At 43.9% G+C, this 19,819-nt stretch overlaps 1 protein-coding gene across 2 annotated transcripts; it reads right to left on the bottom strand.

The window, feature by feature from the left end:
• Positions 1 to 917: 917 nt before the first annotated feature.
• LHX9 (LIM homeobox 9) lies at positions 918 to 16,808 on the bottom strand. Of its 2 annotated transcripts, none has more exons than XM_042926079.1 (5): positions 16,050 to 16,808; positions 13,890 to 14,092; positions 12,333 to 12,688; positions 6,137 to 6,339; positions 918 to 1,853 (listed from the first exon to the last, which is right to left on the bottom strand). In XM_042926079.1, exons 1-5 carry the CDS (start codon positions 16,221 to 16,223, stop codon positions 1,797 to 1,799), a joined length of 993 nt encoding a protein of 330 aa, XP_042782013.1. In that variant the 5' UTR covers positions 16,224 to 16,808; the 3' UTR covers positions 918 to 1,796. The 2 variants fall into 2 exon arrangements, with proteins under 2 accessions (XP_042782013.1, XP_042782012.1); XM_042926078.1 differs by lacking the exon at positions 918 to 1,853 and adding an exon at positions 4,565 to 4,822.
• Positions 16,809 to 19,819: the final 3,011 nt, after the last annotated feature.

The following is a 19,819-nucleotide window of genomic DNA, read 5'->3' as shown; positions in this document are numbered from 1 at the left end:
GTCTAATTGCAGTTACGTTCTTTCCCTCTTTGGTCTCCTCCCGCATTTCACATACCAGACAAATATTTAAAGGTCTGTAAAACCAGGCGAGGCTCCAAGATATTTCTAACCGAAACTGCCATAGGTGACAGCACAGGGAAAGAAAGCAAAGTTGTAGGACGAGGATTTGAATAAACGGGGTGCAAACGTATTGGAAATCTATTTAAGTTGCTATAGCCATGGATGAGGTTTCAATGAGGCATAAACATTCAAGTTCCTGACAAAACCAACATGTTTCATGATCAGTCAAAATAGTCTACTTGTCATGATGCATTGCATTTTTTTTTATTTTTTTAAAGAGTAAGTTGCTCTCTCTTTTAATTTTTTTTTCCTTTTTTAGTATTCAGGAAGTGAAAGCATTTAAGAAAACATTCAAAGTTCTGAGAATACATGTAAGTGAAATATTTAATGTCTGTCATTCATAAAAGTTACATCATTTACATAGGGTTCATTTGTATATAATAAAAATTTCATCATAATGAAAACTTTTCTGGAAAGTTATATGTTAATTTGTTTAACATATGCTTTGGATATACAGCTAAATAGGAATCGTTAAAAAATTCTTTCTTCAAATATTCCCTTTAACAATTAAAAAAACCTCATTCCTAAATATTTGTTTTTCTTTCCACTTGCTCCTTTGTTTGTAATATCATATGTAATTTGAACTATGCAAAGATTGGATCTTTCCATAGTTCAGAATATATTTGTATACTTCAATAAATTTGCTCATTGCATAGCAAACATGTAAACTTACACAGGATCTATAAATTTTACCCTAATAATCTAAAAACGTTGCTGAAATTTTACATGATAGTTTAGTCTAAGGTTTATTTTTTGTTGTAATTTGTGTTTTCTCTGTGGGTTTTTTTTTTTTTTTTTTGGTAATTTTTAATACATGGGCCAATTGAATACAACAAATAAAAAGTCATGAAAAGTTAAAAACCAAGTAAGTCATTTTATCCTAGACTACCAGAATTTAACCTCATTATATTGTTTGGATTTTTTTTTTTTTTTTTTACTAAGTATAACAAGTTGGAAATGTATTGTGCTGCCTCTTAAGACAGTGTTCAAAAGTAATTTCAACAGTGTGTATTTAACATAAAGTTAACTATGTTCGTGTCAAATAAAATGTTTATTAATGAAAGCTATTTATCATACAAGAAACAGCAAAGATAAGTCATCATACAGAGATGTACACTAGGAGTGACAGATGTAAAAGTGCATGCAGAGATTTCTGTTTAAAAAGGAAGTAATAAACAATAATACTAAAATTACTGGGTTTTGATTCCTATACTCTCAAGTGAGTGATAGCTTTTCTTTGAATTTACAATTGGAAAATGCCATCAACAGATAGGACTAATACACATTAGCAAGCAGGTGAAATGAATGTTTTTGGACTTTATTTTACAACTACTGTGCTTGACAAATGTGTGGGATTTTTTAGCAATAATAATTTTCTTCAAATATGGGGTGGGCATATTACTGCCAGGTTGCTCTGGTTTATACACGGCTTAACTAATTTTGTTTTAAACCACATAACTTTAAGCCTCCATTTGTGTTAGACACCATAAAGAACAGAATTTTTGTTAACATTCAGTAAATGACATTTAAGTCTCTCTCTGTCTCTCTCTCTCTCTTTTTTTTTTTTTTTTTTTTGGCTCAATAGATTTTAAAATGTATGATTATCATAACCTAATATTGTCTTTGTCTTCACTGCAGTGGATTTCCGATCAAACTTTTCCCCTTCTTTTAATACTTTAGGGAATTTTCAAACGTCGGGATGTTTGGCTGTAATGCCCCAAGATTTGTTCTCCCTGAAAAAAATCATAGTGACAATTTATTAACTACAGAGCAACTTGGCTTTTAGGGGTCTGCAATTTCTATTTTGATTTACAAATATCCATTTGTGCTCAATAGACCTAACATTAAATCTTAATCATAGTTAAGTTTCTTTTCATGCAATTACTTTGTCTGCTAATTATCTTTTTTTTTTAATTCTAAAAATTGGGCGGAGTCAAATCGGTGGGGCATTACTTTTATTATAAGAAAATATATTAAAAGGTAATTCGAGGTTGAATTACATTGCATATGCAACGGTGTGTACATTTAAAATGAATCAGAAGTTTGGAAATCTGAAAACTATTTGTATGTTTGAATATTTAAAAATTGTTTGTATTCCCACTTTAATAGCTTTTACATATAGATATTGGAAACACACTAGTACAGTTAAACCTTAAATTGATGGGAAATAAAACTCCTTAGATTCAAAATGGTTTATTCACACAAATTTAATAGGATATATCACAATTGTTTGGTCCATAAATATTTAGGGGAAATAGTTTCTATACAATGCATTTATCAATAAACAAAGAAACATGGACAATTTTGCTAGACCACTTACTGTACTATAAACACGAAGCTCAATATATAAGATTATTGAATTTATCAACTATATTTGAAAGAGTGCACAACTGCTTTCTATGACATGTCTGTCCCCTCTAACAGGATACACCATAAAAAGAGTTTCGGAAATAAGAGGTAAAACAGTACAAAACTAGTGAGGTGTCAAAAGGGCTTAAAACAGTTAATTTAACAAACAACACATATATCCTGATTTTTCACAAACTTACTTCCAAGTTATATCATAAGGCACGTAGGAGAACTGAGTTATAATTAGTCTACTTAATAAAGTAGATCTATAGTACCATACATTGTTCTGTCAAAGAACAAAATTTATAAGTATCAATATTTTACCTGTAAAAGTGTATTAATAAGATCTCAGCCTTACCAAGGTTGTTTGGTCTGGTTAGTGGTAAATGCCCAAAATGTAATAGAAATATGAAAAGTCAAGATTTAAGCTCCATATAAGATGATAACCACACTTGCTAAATATATAATGGCAATCACACCTTTCTTCTGTTACAGTGTTAACTTATCTTCCATCATCTTTTTTTTAAAAAATAAGCTACTTTCTGTGCTAATTTTCTAAAGACCCTGAGCAAAAGTTACAATAATGCACTTTAATGTGGGCAGTGAACTGTCAATATGTAACCACACATTTATACAGCCAGAAGGACACCTTTAAAATCTATTAAATAGCCACTTCGACCACCAAAGGAGATTTAAGGGGTCCAAAAAGTGGAGAATATGTGCAAAGTTATTCTTAACAATCCACTAAAGCAAGACATATATCTTGACTTCTTTTTTATTTTTTTTAGGAAATCCACAATCTAATTGGTATTTAACTACAACAGAAGCGTATAGATGAACATTCACCACTGCCCAGACCATTAAGATTTTAGCTTAAATTAAAAGAAAAATAATGCTACTGTAAACTAGGAAATATATTCAGATCAGCATCCACGAGGCTTCTGAGTTTATCTACTTTAAGACTAATAACTTTAAATCTGTAATGCCAGAAAAGTTTTTTTTTTTTCTGACAAATATATCAACCTATGCCAAAGTAAAATAAAGCAAAACAAACCAAAGAATTCTCATTGTCGATATTAGTCTACTAAGGTTTTCTTTTTTAACATAATTCATATAGAATGCCAGATACAATATCATGGTACAGCTGAAGCCAATTAATAGAGCTATTAATTAAATTATACTGATTTTTTTTAACTTCTTAAAAAATTATATTTTGCTTATTTCCATTTTCCCTAGGAAAAAAAATTAATTTAGAAAGAATGGTTTTAGAACTATCATTTTTAGCTTTAGGTTAACAGTATAGAATTTCAAGCTCTATATGGAATTTTCATAGATACACAGGGAGTTTAAATATTTTTCAAATGTTGAAAAGCAAATAACTAACAAGTGTTCCTGGGATGTACACCCCTAAAGAGAAGGAAAAGTCACATTGCTAGAACAGATTTCTCACCTAATTAATCTTTAATATTTAGAGCTGCTATAGTTAATGCTTTTTGTTTAATCATATTCCTCATTTGTAAGATGAAAGAATAATCAAAACATTTTTTCACTTTTAAAATTAAAAAAAAAACAATGTGAAGTTTTCAAAATTCCATAAGTATACATACAATCGCAAGATTTAAAAAATAACTTTAATTATCTGATTCTTTATTAACCTAATCATTTAATTGGGAATATGATTATTTGCCCATTATCATACCACTTTTTTTTTTCTTCGAGATTCTGGAAATAAGTAACATACAATTTTAAGAGGCACTTATTAGAATAATTCAAAAACTCTCCTTACCAACTGAAAGCTCTAATTAATTTTTTAAAAAAAATCCAAATACACATTGTAGACAAAAACAAAAAAAAAAAAAACAAAACAAAACCAAAACAACAACAAAAAAAAAACACTTTGTAAAGGAGACAATTCTGTAAACTCATTTGCCAAGTGGCTGCAGATGCTACACACCAAGCTGTTGCTTTTATTTCCCAAATATCTTGTGGGTTAGAAAAAAAAAAAAATCTTGTAAATAATAAAATAATAATAATTAGAATAATAATAAAAAGAAGAGGAAGAATGAAAAAACAAAAACAAAAACAAAAACCAATGTTAGAAAAGGTTCGTTAAGGTAGTTTGTGAGGGGCTTCCGGATTCGTGGCTGTCCATGTTAGAGGTCACGGATGTCACTACAGTGATAGTGGGATTGGTCAGGTCTGTTAAAGTGGTCGCTGTGCCGGGTGGAGTGAGAGCGCCGCTGTCTGCTGAGGGCGGGGCCGGAAGCGACGTGCCATCAGCTTTATCAACACCCCCATTCTCCTGCCGCAAAAGGTTCCTTCTGAATTTGGCTCGTGCGTTTTGGAACCAAACCTGCAAACCAATCCCAATTGATTTCTTTACCGATGTTTATTTTAGACTTCTTTTGTTTCTCTCTCTCTTTTTCTTTCCTTTTTTTTCTTTTTTTTTTTTCTTGCCTCCTTTTTTTCTTTTTTCTTTTTCTTTTTTTGAGAGTATGTTTTCTTTTTAAATATAATTGTTTTTATTTTTCTTGGGAGAGAAGGGCTGGGGTTTGTTTTGTTTTTGTTTTTGTTGTTTTTGGTTTTTGGCTTTTTTTTTTTTTTTTTTTTTTAAACAGAGTATTTCAAGTAATACTATGGGTACTCCCTCTCAACTGCATATATCCCCCCAGCACTAACAAGTGCCACTTGGGACAACTGATGCTTAAATGGAGATACCATAGACATGAAAGCACAGAGATACAAGGGGGAAACTATATCCTGATTCCTTAAGCGATTGTTATCTTTTGAGAATGAGGAAAGGCAGGGTCATTGAAAGTTTCACAAAGTAAGAAGGACTCCTATGAAATGAACATCACTGAAACAGATTTCAGGCTGTTCTTGAGTCTGACACGTGATAACTATTCTCCACATAGGAAAAACCCAGGGCCACAGACCCCAAGCAGCCAGAAACTGGTCGGTGGAATTTTAAATGCCTGCTCTTTGTCACTGAGAAGTAGAAGATCACAGGTGACCCACAGCAACCCACTATAATTTCATGAGTTGTATACTCTTACCCTTACAAGTCTAGAAAGACAATTGGACAGCAGGTCTAACTCTCAGTATTTAGTTTTGCTCTACAGTTTGTTAAAATGGGAAAATTCTTGCTACACTTGGTTGCTGAGACACATTAACCATGGCTGTGGCTTTTCCGGAGTTGAAAAAATGAAAAAAAAAAAAAAGAAAAGGGTCGATCTGAATTTGGAAGGTCATGGCATGTGAGTGAGGCTGCCAAGAGTTTGCTGAAGTAAAACAGCACCAGCGGGTCCCCCTCAAGTCTGTGCACTGAGCCTAACGTGAATGGAAATCTCTAAAGCCACAACTTGTACAAATAACATCACCCACATTAGCAGAGCAGTGAGGTGAGCTGTGCTGGCTTGGGTGGCCCCACCTCTCCATCGATAGGAAGGAAGAATGTGGCTGCATTTCAGAAGATCCTGGGTCTCTCTTTGGGCACCCTCCCGGAAGCCCCTGCAAAATTTCCGCACACCCTCTGGGGAGACAACTAAGGTAAACTAATGAGAAGCAGTACAGGAAATATCTGTATTGCTCTAAACAGGGAAGAGAACTGTTTTTACTGGCAAGGGTAAGGGAGATTTATACACAGCCAATGATGGAGGTTTCTTACCTGCAAAACTCTTTTGGTGAGGCCTGTTTTCTGAGCAAGCTGCTTGAGGTCCTTGGCATCCGGGTTGTGGTTGATGGCAAAGTAGGATTTCATGGTCCGGAGCTGGTGGTGCTTGAAGGAGGTGCGCATGCGCTTGGTCTTCTGTGAGGGTGGGTAAGGCTGCTGATCCCGGTCCAAGTGGTCTGCCTCGTTCTCGTTACAACCTGTTGCGGGATCAGTGAACAAACAACAACTGCTCAGTGGGAAGTCCCGCACTTGCTGCAACGGTAGCGGTAGCGGGCTGTGCGATGCTAGGATAATAAAGCAACGGTGGGAAAGGCTGTCGACCCAATTATAAGCTGTATGGAGACAAGACAGAGGTTAATTACCAAAGTCAGCCAAAGCAGCCTCTTCACGTGGCCACAACCAAAGTTTCTGTAATGGAAAAATGTTAGATAAATCCTCTCTTTTGTATAATGGTTGCTGGAAAGCTCGAGAAGATGAAGAAGTCGCAAGTGTGAAAGAAACATCCCAGGGGTAAAAAGGATCGACTCTAATACGTTTATGCACAACCGCACCCTGCCCTACAGCGCACACAACAGTTTTTAGAGACTCCACACTTTGTCTGTGTTTGTGAAATGAGACATACTCCCTGAAGGCACTGCTCTTTGTCATGAGGGATATGCAAACCATTTCATCTCTCTCCAATCTGAGAGTTTCTGAGAACCCACCAACTAAGGAAGACTCTAAGTCAGTTCCAATTTTTAGCTTGTTCTGATATTCCTCGAGTCTTCTCAATCAGGAAAAAGGTGGAAAGTAGCTGGAGAAGGGGGAGAGTTTTACAAAATTAGAATTTGTAGATTTCTTATGTAATCCCAAGAATATTATTTTTGAGTGTTTTTAGCTATAGCTGCTTAATATAGGGCAATGCCAGGAAGAAAACAGTTTTCCCTTGGAGTTATTTTAATAAATATTTCTGAAAGAGAATGAGCCCAGACTTCTCTTCACTCAGTTCATGCCTGAAGCACTCCCCACAGCTCACAGTTCAGAGACACTGCTGGTGCCTATTTCTCAGCTCAGATCTTGGCCCTCTTTGCTGTGGATGTTTGTGAGTGGGATTTGAGCTGTGCCCCTGGCTTGTCTGGCAGAAAGAGGGTGACATCTCTCTCCCTGCAGAGCTCTGCTCAGAATTGAGGGTAAAACGACCCAGACTTTGAAACCAGCCTAAGAGTCATTATCCCCAGGATGTAAAGCTGCACATTTAAAAGGTCATTTCCAATAACCTCCTGGCTCTGTGTAGGAAATATGACTACAAAATGAAAAATGTTTTTTGCTAAATATTTACTGATTCAACCAACTTCTCAAAGGGCATGGCATTTTTTTTTTTTAAACCCTTACTTCAGGTATTTATACATGTATTTTCAGATCTAATCATCCTACATTTTAGCACATTATAATAGAATATCTAAAATATTTACTGATTCAACCAACTTCTCAACTTAAAGGGCATGGCAATTGTTTTTCTTTAAACCCTTACTTCAGGTATTTATACAATGTATTTTCAGATCTGATCATCCTACATTTTAGCACATTATACTAGAATATCTAAAATTAACCTGATCATGTTACTTGGTGGCATACTACTTTACTGAAGAAAGTAAAACGTTTCTTAATATTAGCTCTTCTGCTTGGTAAAATATTATTTGCCTGCTATGCTCTGGTTAGAATTATGTTCTGAAACTTTCTGGTAAACCAGCATAATCAGCAGAAACAGTAGTTTGGGCCATCAACCAAGAGGTCAGGCACATCACAAAACCCATTTAACAAGAAATTTGCTCTATTGTAAGAAGACATTACATTAGGCATGAATTAATGTTCCCTTTGTTTAAATTTCCATAAGATACACAAGGAGGAGGGCACATCTGGCAAAAGAGCAGATGAGTTCATTGAGAGAAAGATTATATACTATTCACCTTTGGGTCCCCTGCATCAAGCACAGGGCCAGGACTCAAAAGCATTCCACCAAGATTTTGAATCTTTGTTCATCAATAAAATCAAGTGACTATTAATGCAAAGCCAAGTCAACTTGAATGGAATCCAAGTTGGCCATATACATACAAATGTTGAACATATCCTTCTTTTAAACTGCCCAGAAAAGTAACATACCCTCAGAGATAAGAGAAAGAATATACGCTACATTTTATCCTATTTTAGCCCAGTGGGGGATATGTTGGGTTCAAATATTCTACAGAATTGCACTTTCATATCCTCAAATGGATGAAACAGCCTCTTAAGACCTACTATAAAACTATATTTATCTCTAGTAAACTGAGCTATATTTCACAACCAGATTATAAATGTACCCACCACAAAATGGTCAAAGAGGCACACCTGGCTTTGGGGCTTCTTCAAATAAGATTTCATTCTTACCGTATGTGAGTAACATTTAACTTTTCCTGAACAGCACATCAGATTGAATATTACACTTAGAGGACTTAACTAAGTGCTTAACTAATGCCCTTAGCCACTGCCCCAACTCAAGGTATTATTTCTTAGAGATGAATGTGATTCCTAACCTCACTATGTACTCATTAGTTTTTAAAATGAAGTTTATGAAAAATAATCATAGAACAGTGTGATTAAACTGCTTTTCTAAATATGCATTCTACATTCATTATTGCTGATTAAAAATTCAGCAGATAACGTTAGTTCATTAAACACAATTATGGGACTTGTTTCCACACAGTATATGGTTCAGTGTGTAAGAAGATTGTTAGCTCTTTATTAAACAGATATTACTGTATGCTTTTCCTGTGACGGTGTTATCATATTACTCAACTTAAAAAGAGCAATCTACTTCTTCCACACGGTAACTCAGTGCATTATCCTAAATTGTTTGTGTTTAACTACAGATGCATTGTATAAACTTGCAAGTGATTGTGTTTCCCCAGGGTCTACTTCAGAAGTATACTTGTTTCCCCCCACCCTCTGAATTATGAGATGGAATGACAACTCTCTTAAAACTACTTTAAATGTCCACCTATAAGTACACATCTGACACACCATAAAGTCAGTGAGAAGATCTAAATATTTTCTTTTCCAGTCACTGATGAAATAATGGTCACCTGTACTAAAGCCAGTTTCTGTTCCGAAGGTATGTAACCTTCTGAGAACTAACTGATCCCTGGGAGACCACTAGGGGTCAGTGCCAGGCTAATTTCACAACTATCAGGCGCTTTCGACTCCAAGAAAACCCAAGGAAAGCAGATTTTAAAAACTGGCAAAAATTTAGTCTCGCCACTATCTCTAAGTTACCCAAATAGGAGCTGCCTATCCTACACTAAATCTTCACTCCTGGAGGGCTGCCTTTCAATCTAGGATTCCAAATAAACTATGTCTCTTTCTAAAATATCTGCCTGGGATCTGCACCGGGAGGATTAACTAAATTGGTAATATTCTCACTAAAAGGCATTTGCCAGATGTCAAACACTAACTGATCTTTGCCACGTTTCACATCTTCTCTGGACGTCTTTGAATCATAAACATATTTTATGTATATGATTTTTTTAAATATATCAATTCATAGATTGCATTTTAGTGTCAATGCTACTGTTTCTGAAACTAGTTTACAATTAAGCAGAGATGGCAATATAAGACCCAAAGAAAGCAAAAATAATGAGTTAAAACTGTGGGTCCATCTCATTTTCTACCTTTTAACATGTTTTCAATTTGCTGAAGCTTTTCTTTTGCTAGTTTTGTAACAAACTGGCAGAGATGGTTAGATGCATAACCTTTTTTTTTTTTTAACAGTGGGATTGATTTCTGGTCATGTATCTTTGATCCAGTTTCTCTAGATTATTTATTTCCATCTGATTTTAAAGAAGTATGTACTATTCGTTTGTATCTCTAGGAAAAGTCCAGAAAGGATGGGGTGGATACTAATTAAAAGACATCCAGTCTGAGGTCCTGTGATGTTCAAATTCCGGATAGTGAGGCCTCAGCAACCGTCTCCTCCTGCAGGAGCTAAACAGCATCACCTTTCTCGAGAAATCTTGCGGCATTAATATACAAACTAAAGGCCTAAGTGGAAGGAGATTTTCATTCTTTTTTTTTTTTTTGAAGATATAAATTTGTATTCTCTAGCTATCACTAAATTCTATTGTCCTTAAAGCTCCCAGCTCTTCCCACTAAAGGAAGATCCAAGGCGAAATCAAATTGAGCTAGTTAGATTAAATAAACAAGCGGAAAAAATAGGATTGCTTCCCTGTGGCTAGAAATGTCCACCTTTTTGCACACTTTCTCGGGCGGAGGGATTCCCTCTCTCCCAAGGACTCTCCGGTTATGTGGGTCCCGGCCTCTCGGTCTCTGTCTCTGTGTCTCTCTAATTAGGGCATTAGGGCCTTGGTGAGTGGCTCGAGATTCCGATGTCATCTTCTATTAATAAAGAACAATTAGTGCCCTGCCTGTCCTGCTCCGGGGACCTCGCATCAAAGGAGATGAAATGAGCGCGCTGGGCAAAGTGGCCCCGAACCAAACCCCCGCGGAAGTGCAGCAGGGACGAGCGCCAGGCCGCGACCCGCAGCCGGGGGTTGGCAAAACCCGGGGCTGCGCCCGCTGCCCCGCCACAAACCGATCCTGGTGGGGTCTGGAGCGAGCCGGCTGGCCTTTTCCCTTGCTCTAGCGACCCTGGCCTGAACCCCCTAGGGACAAACGTCGCTGCGCTGAGCTCCCTGGTCGCTAATCTCCCTGGGACGCCGCGCGCCGCGCTGGCCGGGTCGGGATTCCTTCTCCTCAGTTACATCAGCCGAGAACCCCAGGAGGCAGCCCAGCAGAAGGCTGGGGGGAGCCGCCCTTCCTGAGAGGCTTCCCCAGGAAACTCTGGGCTCCGAGCAGGCCTATTAGTTCCAAATGGTTCACGCTGGCTGTGTGACCGTGGGTAAATCACCTATCCTACTGGATAACTTTGAGCCACAATGGCTCAGACACCATACCAGGCACTGGGGACCGGAAAGGCAAAAACCAGCAAGATCTGTGCTCTGGGACGTCCATGCTTTGGCTGGTACCTGGGTGCTCATGGTAACAGAGTAGGGTTGCCACAATGAGGGTCCCTCGGGTCCCTTCCGGTAGAATGGACTCCCTAGCCTGAGTCTACTGTCGGCTGAGATTCCCAGGTTTCCCAAGCATTAGCCTGGGGGCTTTCCAGACCCCCCTTTTTTCCCCAGTGTCTGGAACTCCTACGAAGAGTTTCCTTCCTGCTTGGAGTTCGACGTGCTCGACAAGGTCCATCCCTATCCTCACCTGGGGGATGCAGAGCAGGGGCAAGCTACCAACCATGGGAAACGGATGATTGAGAGATATTGATAAGTGATACATGTCTTCCCAAAGCAAGGGAGAAAGTGTGCTCTCAGGCCTGTTGCCTGCATTTCGTTTTTAATTAAGACAGAAGGCTGGTGGAGGATAAAAGGGTGGCCTGTCACACCACCGCGCTGCCTCAGTGGTCCTGACCTGGAGTGTCTTTCAGTTTTCCAGGGGCTCTGGAGGTCCTGGTGGCTTATCATACAGGGAATGAGCTGGCTGGACGACTGCCCTGACCTATGCAAGGGGCAGGCCAGCTCAGCTGTGGAGGGTGATTCCTACCCTTACAGCTGCTTTTTCACCAAGACCAGGGATTTGGTTTTCGACACTCTTGCCAACTGTGTTCCTGATTAACTCTGGGCTGGTGACCACAGCCTCTGCTCCCTCTAGACAGACTGGAGTTGGGCTCTGAAGATTTTTTTTTTTTTCAGTATATAGGAAAACCTCCTCCAGGATCTATAATTTGGCTTCCACACAGGAATTGCCCTGGGGCTGTTTTGCTCCAACTGGGAGCCAGAAACTAATGGGCTCATTAACTAATGGGCAACAAGGATTTGGCTCTGCCTGTTTGGGGGAAGTCATTGCAGCCTCATGGTTATGAATGTGTTTTTTGCCACAACCTAAATAAAGGTCCCTCTCTCTCTCTCTCTTCCCTCTCCCCCTCTCCTTCTGTCTCTCCTCTGTTTCTCTCCTTCTTTCTCCTCCTTCTGAGCGAAAGGGAGGTGTGCTGAGGAAAGGGGAGTGTTAAGCAAAACACTCTTGCCACCAGATCTCCGACGGGAAAGGAGTTCTGTGGAATCCTCCGCTGGGCAGCCAGAGGCCAGGGCTGCTGGAGGGGTGAGGGGAAAGTAGCAGGGCTCACCTGAGTTGTAATTGACGATGTCCACTCCCAGCGCTGGGCTCTTCCGCTTCCGGGGCCGCCCTTTCTGCACGGTGCCAGTGCCGTTGAAGTAAGGCAGGGCCAAGCCGCCGCTCTTGGCCGCCAGCTCGGTGTAGCTCAGCTGCGGTGTGTACTCCCCTTGCAAGAGGGTCTCGAAGTGGGCGCGGCAGTACACCAGGCTGTCCTTCATGCCAAAATGGTCGCCCGTGGTCAGGGTCTTGTTGCAAGTGGAGCAGGTGAAACAGCTCAGGTGGTAGACTGAGTCTCGGGCGCGCATGACCATCTCGGAGGCGGAGATGCCAAGGTGGCAGCGGGCACATCTCTGCACAGAGAACCTTCTGGAAAAACAAACCCGTCAAGTCAGGGCGCTGGTTGAGGCAAAGACGGGGCCATCTCCCACCCGTGACACCTGGGGTTTGGTCAGCGGTGGCCCAAGACGGGCACGTAGGAGGGTTCCGGGAGAAGAGGACACGGGTCCGTTTGCATTTGGTCATTAATTTTGTTTGCTTTTTGACCTGTTCTGGTGAACCAGGACAAAAAAACACACACACACACAAAAAAAAACCTTACATTAAAATAAGAAGAATTGGGTAACATCCTCAGTTTCCTTTTCTGTAAAGATTAAAAGGAAAAAAAAAACACAACAAACAAAAAGCCAAACAAAACAAAACAAAACCAAAAACCTGCACTTAGCTAACTCGAACGCTATGGAAAGAATCTTAAATTTCAACGCCGAGGGAAAGCGTTTCATCCGTTACAAAATATCCTATGAAGGGTGGTATTATTATTATTATTGATATTTATGGATGTGTGAGTGTACGTGAAAGCATTCAGACAGACGCGTTCGCAGAGGAAAGCTTATTCTTTTTTAATCACCTCTCTCCTCTGAGAGCAGAGCGAGGTCACTTGCACATAACTGTTCTCTTTCCCACCCCAGAAAAATAACTGGGACGCATCACAAAAAAACATCCCCCGAGTTTACTCTCCAGGCTGACCAGCACGGCTCTAACTCGCCGTGAATGGAACTCAGAACTGAGTGGCTTAGGTTTGTTTCACCAACGGCGATTATTCCTTTTCATGGTCATTTACGCGGTTTCCCGCCACCCTTGTGAAAACATAACACCCGGATACGGCCGCCTGGGCCACCAGTTCATTTCCAAGGTGCGGATCTCGCCCCGTTCGTAGTAAACGGAAAGAGAGAGAGAGAGAGAACACCCCGCTTCGGTGTTGGTCGACAGACACGCGTGCATTCAAGATTCGGAGCTTTCCCCAGATCCCCTCTACCGAGCTGTGCGGTGTCGGGAATGGGTGCTATTCACTGGCAGCTCCAGACCTTGGGGGTTCCTCCCACCCATCCTCACTGCCCTTGGTGGGGGTGGCTCAGCTCGAACCCGTCTGCAGTGGACTTCCCTGGTCTCGGGATTGGTAACAGTACCCCGAAGGGGCGAAAGGGGGCGAACCGAGGGGAGGCTCCCCGGCTCGGGCAGGTGGCCGCGCCAGGTGTACCAGGGCGTAAGAGATCGATAGGGGCGGGAATACCTGTAGTAATCCTCCTTGCAGTAAATGCTACCGTCCTTGGCGAAGCAGGTGAGCTCCGACTCGAGGGCCAGCTTACATTCACAGCACTTCAGGCACCTCAGGTGCCACTGTTTGTCCACAGCCAGCAGGTAGTACCTGTCCGAAATCTTGCCCCCGCAGCCGGCGCAGAGAGCGGGCTTCTCGGGGCTCAGCGGGGGCATGCCCTGCAAGGCAAGCACAACGCACCGCTGAGGAGGACGTGCGGTGGGGACGCACAGCTTCGAGACCCCTCTCCGAAGCTCAAGTCGTTTGGGGAGCACCTCCAGGGGCAGGGGCCACAGTGCAAAGGCAAACGTCGGGGAAAAGTTCCCCGCCGCGACTCACTCCATTTCTGTAGTGTCTGCCTGGACCCGGCGTGCGCATCCTCCTGGGACTATTAACCTAAAGACGCGTCGGCCACCTCGAGCCTCTTTAAAATGCTAGGACCGCACTGAGCAGAGGTTGGGCGGGTGCTCCCCAATTCGCATGTACAAGCTAAAAATTGTGGCTTTCAACGCACACAAAACTAAACAACGGAAATTTTTACTGGGGAGTGGAGAGGAGATTTGGAAGAACACAGACTTTTTTAAGACATTGTATTTCTCTAAATTCCTATGGGCAGAGTTAAGTTAAAAGGAAGGAAGCGATTATTATACCCGTGCTCACAATTTGGTCTACATTGTTTTGATCTGGATAGATTTGGCTGTTCTCTGTTTTTCAGGGATATGGGTCCCCTCCCCAGTAAGGGTATAAAGTGCCTGTTCCCAGGAAGAGTCTATTGTCTGGTCCCCTCTGCACAGTCCCTCTTTCCCCGGCATTAACATACCCAGGAGATCTGTGTCCTGAAAATCTGTTCAGTGGCCAGGTTAAGCTTCCCGCCCGCTGACCCACCGACAGGGCCGAGGATGAGGAAACCTCACCTTGACCAGCCCAGCCCCGCCACGCAATTAGAGTTTGGGTTGCTGCTTTTTGTTTTTAGACAAGATAGTCACAGCAAGGAAAAAGAAAAAGAAGGAGGTAACCGCTGGACATCTCCCTCAAGACTAGCAGGAATGGGTTGGACTTCCCCACAAAACTTTGGCGGGCCTGGAAAAGTAAAGTCCCGTCCTCTACTCAGACCAGCCCCCACCTCCTCCCCGGTACAGAATTCATGTTGCAAATGTGGAAACACCCACGAGCTCGGCTACTTGGTGGAACCCCAAACACCACTGACCCGCTCGGGGCAGAGTACCGGGTTAGTTTGCGCTACAATCCCCGGTGTGTTGCCAAAGGATGTGCACAGCTCTGTTTGGCTGAAATCATTTCCGGAGACTTCTGCAGTTTTCCCCTCCCGGCTCGTAAGTGGGAAAGGGAAGCACATAGACTATTAATTGGTTTTCTTTATTAATCGGACATGACTTTCATTAATATGAATAGCGGTAACAGTGGTCGTTGATTACACCGCTCAAGGGCTCCCAAGCTCTCGCGCTGGGGCTAGGTGCCCGGCTCCTCCGGATTTTTATTAGGTTTCCCCCTGCACGTTCCACCCGCCCGGCCCGGAAGTTGAACGCCGTCCCGCTTCGCTAGAGGGGCCGAGCCGGGCTGCCCGAGACCCCGAAAATCGCCGGCTTAGGCAGTGCGGAGCTCCGAGCGTCCCGAGAACTGAAGGTGGCCCAGTTGAGTCCGAGTGCTCTCCAAAGGTCCGGTCACCACACCCAGAGACTAGAGCCACCTGGGCTCCTGCTTGGCCCGGACGCCCCGGCTGCGCGCGCCGTCCGCGCGTTGCCCGCGCCCGGCTCGCCCTCCCGGCCGCCACCCTCGCCGGGGAGGCGCCCGCAGTCTGGGGGGAGCGGAGACCAGAGGTTGGGGGCTGCAGAAGAGGACATCCCCATCCTCTCACTCCCGGCCCTCCCTGCTCTGCCGGGAACAGCTGCGGCAGAGAGTTGCGAGCTCACGGTCTCGGTCGCGGAGACATTTCAAGCCAGAAAGGCGGCCGTTTCTTAGCCCGGCAGGCAGTGGGCGCGGAGAGAACCCACCCGACAGCCGGGAACGGACGTTCCCTGGAACCCTCCATCCTCAACTCGGCCGGCCAGCGAAGGAGACCCGGCTTCGCCGAGCGCGCAGGGGCGCCTGCCTCCCGCCGCCGAGGGGGCCCTTCCTTACCGCGTCGCGGCCGTTGAGCTGAGCGCCTTTGGCCAGGCGGGCCTCGGTCTTAGATCTGCGCTCCATCTCCTCCATGATACCTTGGATGTGGCCTCCGGAGATCCCGTGGAAGAGCATGGCTGGGGGACGGAAAGGACACGAGTTGTCTTCTGCTCGGCACCCCACTATTTCCATATACACACGCCCGCGGCTCTCAGCTCATCCGAGTGAAGGAGCAGAAGGGACCGCAGAGAGCTGCGTGTTGGAGGAACGCAGAGGCGCTCCGGGACAGAGGGCAAGAGGGAGAGAGGGAAGAAGAAAGAGGCGGACGGAGTGGAAATTGGTCTGCTCGGAAAAGAAAAAAAGAAGGGGGGGGGGAACCCCAGCGTCTCCCTGAAGGAGATGTGCAGAAAACAAACAAACAGGGGCGGAGGGGAAAGGAGACGAAGAAGGCGAATCTTACTGCTCTGAGAGATCGAATTACTAATGGGAAACAACACTGCAGCGGGGGGAGGAAAACAAAATCTGGCGAAGAAAGAAAATAGTTTCGAACACAAAGAAAGAAAAAGAAGTGCTATTTTCAGCGGTCCCTGGCTGCTTGCAAGTTCCCAGTGCCTGTAGGTTGGGTTGGGGACTGCTCCTGCCGTAGCTGTGTCCAATTTGTTAAGAGACTAAAGCCAGCCCATTTTTGATAATTTAGTAGGAGGAGTTCTCTCCCTGGAGCTGCCACGGATTTTTATTCAGACAACAAAGACCTGTCACACTCCTCTCAACCCCCTGGTGATGGGCAAGCAGGGACAAACATTACAAAGGGGAGGGGGCTGGAGGGGGGAAGTAGGAGGGGGCATTTACTTCCCCCCCAACACACACACACACACACACACACACACACACACACACACATCCTTCCAAGAGTTCCCAGTAATCATGTTTTAAAGGGGAAAAGGAGCCCATATTGTCCCCGCCCTTGTGCAGGAGGCAGAAAGCCCATCTATTTGGTCCAAGTTCAAGATCAGACCCCAGCTCAAGGCACACAGAATGTCAGCTCCAAACTTTGGGTTTCCTGTTTGTGGACTTTCACGGTCTCTAGGTTGCAGGGGCTCCCAAATAAGTAAATGTTAAACAGAGATTCCTCTCTTCCCGTCTTCTTCAACTCACTTTTTAAAAGCAGGTCTCCTCACCTTTCCTAGAGGCCCTCCACCCTACCAGAGCCTGGAGCACCACCCCCCCCCCCAAAGTGAAAAACAGGCTAGGAGAACCTAAGATTCTGGCTATTGGTGGCAAAAAAGCTTTTCTTTGAAAAATGAATGTAGAGGACGAGGCATGGACTTGTAGTGGGGAGTACTCAACTGAACCATGATGTGGGGTGAGGTGTTCTCTTACCCAATTCAGGTTTGCAGGTAATCTGCTGGGGATCCCAGGGTCCCCCTTGAAACCTGTCGATGCGGGCAGCAAGTGGAGGACCCTGAAGGACTAGGTGCCTGCCCTGTTGCGTGCTGTTCCCACTGCCCTTGTCGGACGGGGACTTGTAAAACTGGATGTGCCGCAATTTTAGGAGGATGTGAAAGGGGCTCCTCGAGGTGGAGGAGGGGAAGGTGAGAGCTGACAAGCAGAATGGCAGACCTGCGCCTCACAAGAGGCGGGATTGTTCTGTCTCCCTCTGTTCCCGTTAGCGGTGGCCCCTCCTTGGCCCTATTAAAAAGTGTCCACAATACTCCGATATTGTCGATTCATGCAAGCCACCAGAAGCCCCCTAGGGGCCCGAAGCGCACAGCAGCGGCAGGAACCAGCCCAGCTTTAACCAGGGAAAGTAGGAAGCTGGGGCTGCTCTCTGCTTCTTTCCTTCCTAGTGCCTGCCTGTTTCCCACCACCCCCATCGGCTTTCCCAGGAATGGCTCACGTCCCGACACATCCTGGATACCTCAGAGGGGTATGCTGGTGGCAGACTTGCTTCCCTCTAGGGAAACTGACTTGGAACAGCGGCCCAATTTGGAAAGATGAAGGGAGACAGGGAGGGAGAGAAAGAGGAGGGAAAGATGAAAGAAAGAAAGAAAGAAAGAAAGAAAGAAAGAAAGAAAGAAAGAAAGAAAGAAAGAAAGAGATGGGAAGAAATGAGAGAATGAAAATGAGAGGGAGAGGAAGGAAGGAAGGAAAGAAAGAAGGAAGGAAGGAAAAAAAGGCAGGCAGGCAGACAAGAATGGAGGGAGGAAGGGAGCTACTCTCTGCAGCAGTCTGACTTCCTGTCCCAAAGCTTCGCCTTCTGAAGCTGCTGGAGTCACCTCTTCCATGAAACCCAAGACTCCACTGCTTCCCCTTGCTCTTTTCTCAGGGTCAAAAATAATGTTATTTGCAGACTGGACGCTGTTACAGTCCTCCGGGTGCCAGAATACAGCTCATAAAACACAATTTCACACAAAAATGAAGCCAATCAAGTGAACTAAGCTGGAGACCTCCCCCCCCCTACTTTGGCAGCCCTACTGGACAGCAGGGCTGCTATTTACTGTAAGTAATGTAATTAGCCCCTTTGGATGGAAATCAATGAGCTTTTCAAACCCACGTGCACAAATGAAGGGCCCCAAGGAGGGGCTGGGACCAGCAACCCTTTCAGAGACAGCAGGTCCTCTCACAAAGGGGCAGATTGCCTTCCCACAAGTCAACAGCTAAATGGACTCAGACCCCAAGGAGGAGGAGGAGAAGAAGAAAGAGGAGGGGTTTCTGAGAAGAAAGTTGGTTAGTTAACCCAAGGAAGCTCCAAGGAAAAAGTAAATTTGGGACCTCAATCCAGGGACTGACTTTGTCTAGTTTCTGGATTAAACTGCCGCTCTCCCCCCCCCCCCATCACCACCTACCAAATGGGGGTGTTTGGAATTTGGCTTGGCTGTTATTCGATTTTGGTCCGGGTCAGCAAAAACGAAGAACCCAAGAATACCACCTTATTCTTGCAAGAGATGAAACTTTAGAGACTCTTTGAAGGGAAAGTTTAACCAACAACTGCAAGAAAAAGCCAGAGTTCGGTGAAGTCTCCAAGGAAGCCAATCACAGAAATGATGTAAACCATCCACACATCCATCCACTCATCCATTCATTCTTCTTTTCCACAAGTATTTGTTAATCATCTATCAGGTACTGGCAGGGCAGACTCCCTTCTACAATAGTCTTTGGGGCTGGATCCCAGCTATGCCTGCTTTTTCTTATAAACTCAGGTTATAAGTTCCTACACCCGGTGGGAGTTGCTACTTCCCATAAAGAAGCCAACTGCCAGGAGTCTTCCTTCGCAGCCAATGTAGGAAGTTTTTAGAAAGCTAGGGGTGGGGCAGGGGGTGCTGCTGGAGTTTGGGAGGTCCTTTTTAATCCTGCAGAAATTACTCCCCATCCACCCAGCTCTGCCTCCTCTCACATTTCCTTGAAGAAGAAGCCCACGGTGGGGGGGGGGGGGGAGGGGGGAGGAAATGCTCCAAGAACTGGGTGTATCCTTTTTGTCTTGGAGCCCTTGAAAGATACCTAAGAGGGCCCCCCTTACTACCCCTTATTCACAAAGGACAGCAAGCACTTTAAGGAGAGCATCTTTGTAGCTCAGACTTCTTTCACCTATGGTGAGGAGGGACTGGAGCCAGTCGTCCCTCAGAATAGCCCGAGAGTGCTCTATAAAAGTCGGAGTGTTCCCTGGTTCATTTCCTGGGGCTCCGCCTATCTAAATGGGACAGGTGCAGTGGGCTCCCCCCACCTGGGGCCCATAATAGGATGTCAACTCTCCTCTCTGAACTCAAAGCTGTATTTGGAGCAGTGGGGCA

This window comes from Panthera leo, chromosome F3 (genome assembly GCF_018350215.1).
Source record: "Panthera leo isolate Ple1 chromosome F3, P.leo_Ple1_pat1.1, whole genome shotgun sequence".
Classification (NCBI taxonomy): domain Eukaryota; kingdom Metazoa; phylum Chordata; class Mammalia; order Carnivora; family Felidae; genus Panthera; species Panthera leo.
The sequence above is the reverse complement of the archived record's forward strand: the minus strand, read 5'-3'. Positions and strand labels throughout refer to the sequence as shown.